The following is a 5,000-nucleotide window of genomic DNA, read 5'->3' as shown; positions in this document are numbered from 1 at the left end:
TCCCTACCAGACTTGTCCTGTTGTCTTAAAATTATGACCTTGTCTTCATCACCCTTCATCACCCTTGATCCACTTGAACACCTACTAGATCATCCCACACTCTACGTTTTCTAGAGTGTAAAATAAGATACCTAAGCCTGTCCTCGTAAGGTATATTTCTAAACCTATATATCATTTTGGTTACTCTCCTCTTTTACCGATTCTAATAGATTTATATCGATCCTCTTTCTCCATCACGACCCCAAAGCCGGTCAAGGAACTCACGTATAATACTTGTCTGTTGACAACAATGTGATAACTTCAACAGAACTAATCATTTCAGATTGGTACAATATATAAATGCATATATATATATATATATATATATATATATATATATATATATATATATATATATATATGTGGGTGTGTATATACATGTTTATATATATATACAGTATGTATATATATTCTGACAAAAATCTAGTGAAACCTTAGTTGATATCGAGAGTACGGGAGACATTATCATTGTCAATAGTGGAAGCATTGACAATATCATTATTGTCAATAGATATTGTCCATGTGATAGTACTGAAACCGTTGGACCTCTCAGGGAAAAACTATTGTAGGGTTACCAGTTAAAGATGCGTGCCGGACAGTGCTCGCCTCCGAGCCGAGGATCCTCCATGAAGAACCGTTGCTCGAAGACGCTCCTGTCCACCACCGAAAACGATAGTACTTTCCCTCTCATTCTTTCTGCCGCCAAGTGATTTCATTCACCTCCGTGGCTATTTATCGTTAGTCAGTCAGTCTTCCAAAACGGATGACATTTTTCTTTTTTATTCTGTCTACCGTAAAGATATTCCTTTTATCTCTGTAGCGTGCCATAGACATAGGAGAGAAGTTATAGTCTGTCTTCATTAGAATATCCAAGGAAATCCTCAGCCTAGAATCGATTCAATCAATCAGCCCGTGATAAATGTTTAAGAACAAAAATGTCGGAGCAACCAGGTAGCAAACGACAAACTCAATGACCACATTAACTCTCTTGGCTTCTTTTCAGCGGAAATGCTAATCGAGATAGGCTGTAAATGTGTTCAACTTCTTCATTGTAGTTCTCAATCAGCTGAATAAATTCACCTTGTGGAGACAAAGATAAGTTCCAACTTCGTAAATTGCAGCAAAAAGGTTAAGTCCGATAAGCACCTTTGATAACATATACTGCACACACATACACAGGTAGGATGACAGTCAGAGGCTCAATCGATATGTTGCAATAACAAGCATCTATGAAGTATGTCACCGTGTTTCCATAGTATTATGTCTGTTCTTGAGAATATCGTAACTGTTGGTAAAATCACATACACATAAAAAATAGTTTAACAGGTAAAATATCATATGATATGGCAGTTAATAGCACAACAAAAATAAATAACGTGTACCTCGTATATTAACGAGAGTATCGTCATTGCTATGGAAACTTTTGATCTAACTTTTTGATTAGGTTTGTTATGTATGATAACGAAAAACCGTTGCATTGATAAAAAAAAAAAGGTAAAAGGAATTTACAAAATTAATCTATGTGAGATTACGAACTATGTCATTACTGAGATACATCATCACCAGGCAAGATAGGATTCAGTTTTATCGTGAGAAGCGTACAGGCTTACATCGTATATTTACGTTACATATTAGTTTATTGGACCTTAATAGACTATTTCATATCGTATATGTACGGCATGATTTAGTATGTGTGCTTCAACTATCTAGTATATACCAGGAACCGTTGCGCTTTGAAATGAAATGAAATGTATATTAAAATGCCCTAGGTAGTTTTCAGGGACCGGCAATAGAAAATTATTCTCGTTCTCCCTCCATTTCGTTTCCAATTTGCTCTTCTTTCTTCCCTGACTTTTCCCTTCATGTTTTATTTTAATTGTCCTGTCTTGGAGTTCTCATTATTTTCATTTAATTTCCTGAACATCTAAATCACATTTACGTGTTCTATTTCCTACTTTTTTGTGATCACTTCCTCTCTCACAATATATATATATATGTATATGTATATATATATATATATATATATATATATATATATATATATATATATGTGTGTGTGTGTGTGTGTGTGTGTGTGTGTGTGTGTGTGTGTGTGTGTGTGTGTGTGTGTGTGTGTGTGTGTGTGTGTGTGTGTGTGTGTGTGTGTGTGTGTGTGTGTGTGTGTGTGTGTGTGTGTGTGCGCGTGCGTGTGTGTGTGTGTGTATGGGGGGTTACAGGAGGCGTAGCACCTTTTAGTCCCAGAGCAGCCGCATCCTTCGGGATGGCTCAGGAACACTGGTCGCCACTGGACTCTCAACTCTCACTTGTCTGGCTCCAAGCGCCACACCCTGGTTCACCATCTCGGCTGATGGACTAAACCAAGTGAGGGGAACCACTGCCTTGTGGGATAGTCTTTTGAGACGAAGGCTTCTGGAGCTCTCCAGAGGACAGAGCATGCAGTGGGGAATAGGCATAGAGGCGAATGTCAGAATACCTACTTTCTGACTCTTCGGCAATTCCTCTGCAACCGGTGCTGTCATCAGTCGTCTCGGACTTTCCCTGCCACTGGATCATGGCAGCATCGGCCAAGATAGTGCAGTTGGTGGCAGGCGCATCCCTTTCTGCACTCAAATCTACTCAGCTGCGCAGGTTTCCTCTCTTTCTTTCCTCTCCAACTATCCCTACCAAATGTCCTGCGGCGATGGGGCCAGCAATGACGGGGGCAAGGTATAGATGTGCCTGGAAGCCCCTAGTTGCTGCTCCGCACGTAGGCGGTACAGGCACGATGGTCGTCGGGGTGGTAGGACTTTGGAGGTGGAACCCCCCGAAGGCAGCGACCTGTACGACTGGGCAGCCCTATTCAGGGTCCGCACTGCCCACCTCCCGCAAGAGGAAGGGCCTAGAAAAGGTGGTCTAAAAATTGCCCATCTCCACACTTTCCTGGGTGGGAAGCCGCACCCACCAAGGCATCTCAACATTGCGGTCGTAAACAACTAAAAACTACCATGAAGATTGCTGCATGGAATGTAAGGACCCTGATGGATCCAGTTCATACCCATGCAGCAGACAGACCACCAAGACGTACAGTATTGGTGGCATCGAAATTACGTAGATACGACATTGACATTGCTGCCCTCAGTGAGACTCGTCTGGCAGATGAGGGATCGATAGTTGAAGCTGGCGAGGGATATACCTTCTTCTGGAAGGGTTTATCTAGCGCTGACAATCGCATCCACGGTGTGGGCCTTGCCATAATAATCCACTTTGCTTAGTAAGCTCCACGTTGCCCCTGTGGGCATTTCTGAACGGCTTATGACCATAAGGATCCCTCTAGTCAAAAACAGATATATCACCATGATCATATGTTATGCACCAACTCTAACATCTTCAGAGGATTCCAAAGATTTATTTTACGAGGAACTTGACAAACTGTTATCAGCCACTCCAAGAAATGACAAGATTGTTATGCTCGGTGACTTCAATGCTAGAGTTGGATCGAACGTCACCGTCTGGCATGGAATTATTGGCAAACATGGGGTAGGGAAAGAGAATGCCAACGGGTTAAGACTTCTTAACACATGTGCTCTTCACAGACTAACAATAACTAACACGTTATTCCAACTTCCAACCAAACAAAAGACAACTTGGATGCAGCCACGCTCCAAGCACTGGCACCTCATAGACTACATCACAACCCGTCAATCGGATATTCAGGACTTCAAAGTCACAAAGGCACTCAGGGGAGATGAGTGTTGGACAGACCATCGCCCCATTCGCTCCGTGGTACAATTCGTAGTCCGTCCTTCCAACCGAAAGCAGAACAAAAAACATCAGATAAACAAAAATCTTTTGCAAGACCAGGGCAAGCGCAAAGAACTCCAGGACAGATTATCTCAGGCGATTGAACAACTTACAGAGCCTACTGATAACACAAACCTGGATCAAATGAATGCAAACAGGAATGAATTTACTAATACACTGCATCATACAGCCTCCGAAGTTCTAGGCATCTCTAAGAAGAAACACCAAGATTGGTTCGATGAGAATGATGCAGAAATACATACACTTCTCCAAAGGAAGAATGAAGCACATGCAGCCCCTCTCAGTAACCAAAACAACCACTCTCTGCGTGAAAATTTCAACAACCTCAGAGCTGAGGCTCAACGCTCCCTTCGACGGATGCAAAATGATTGGTGGTGCCAGAAAGCTCGAGAAATCCAGCAATTTGCAGATGAAAACGACCAGCAAAGTTTTTTCGCAGCCGTAAAGGCAACGTATGGGCCACGCCAAAGTTCAATAGCGCCTCTCAAAGCAGCTGATGGCCATATCATCAAAGACCAGCAAGGCGTATTGGACAGATGGTCCGAATACCTAAGCCAACTCCTAAACCAAGTGAACCCAATAGATGCACAATTTGCTGACCGCCTTCCATGTCTACCCCTTCTTGACCACCTAGATGCTGCACCCACCTTTACCGAAGTCCATGCAGCCTGCAAAAGCTTGAGAAACAACAAAGCTGCAGGACCTGATGGCATACCAGCTGAATTATTCAAGTTTGGGGGCCATGCTGTGACTCGGCGACTCCACAAGTGGACTAAGGTATTTTGGGAAGCTGGCTATTTACCACAATCACTCAAAGATCCAATCATGGTAATGATATACAAGAAGAAGGGGAACGCAGCTGAATGTGCTAACTATCGCGCAATCTCTCTCCTAGATACTGCAGGAAAAGTTATAGCACGTGTCCTGCTGACCAGATTACTCGGCTACGTTTCAGAGTTAGTACTACCTGAGACACAGTGCGGATTTAGAAAGGAAAGATGCACCTCCGACATGATTTTTGTCGCCAGACAACTACTGGAAAAAGCACAAGAACAGAGACAGGACCTCTACTTTGCCTTTGTTGATCTGGCAAAAGCGTTTGACACCGTAAACTGAGAGATGCTCTGGAAGATCATGACAAAGTACGGATGCCCACCTAA

General features: G+C 42.8%; 1 protein-coding gene across 1 annotated transcript; it reads left to right on the top strand.

The window, feature by feature from the left end:
• The first annotated feature begins 3,372 nt into the window (after positions 1-3,372).
• LOC143033181 (uncharacterized) lies at positions 3,373-4,956 on the top strand. Its single transcript, XM_076198375.1, has one exon. The coding sequence runs from the start codon at positions 3,373-3,375 to the stop codon at positions 4,954-4,956; it is 1,584 nt and encodes a 527-aa protein (XP_076054490.1).
• The last annotated feature ends 44 nt before the right edge of the window (positions 4,957-5,000 follow it).

The sequence above is a fragment of the Oratosquilla oratoria genome, chromosome 15, assembly GCF_046742065.1.
Source record: "Oratosquilla oratoria isolate Oo_2021 chromosome 15, ASM4674206v1, whole genome shotgun sequence".
Classification (NCBI taxonomy): Eukaryota; Metazoa; Arthropoda; class Malacostraca; order Stomatopoda; family Squillidae; genus Oratosquilla; species Oratosquilla oratoria.
Note: the sequence above shows the minus strand (reverse complement) of the source record. Positions and strands in the feature narration are given on the sequence as shown.

Bases quoted from the DNA above. Each gene is read 5' to 3' on its own strand.
- LOC143033181 (XM_076198375.1), top strand. From the start codon at position 3,373: ATGATCATATGTTATGCACCAACTCTAACATCTTCAGAGGATTCCAAA.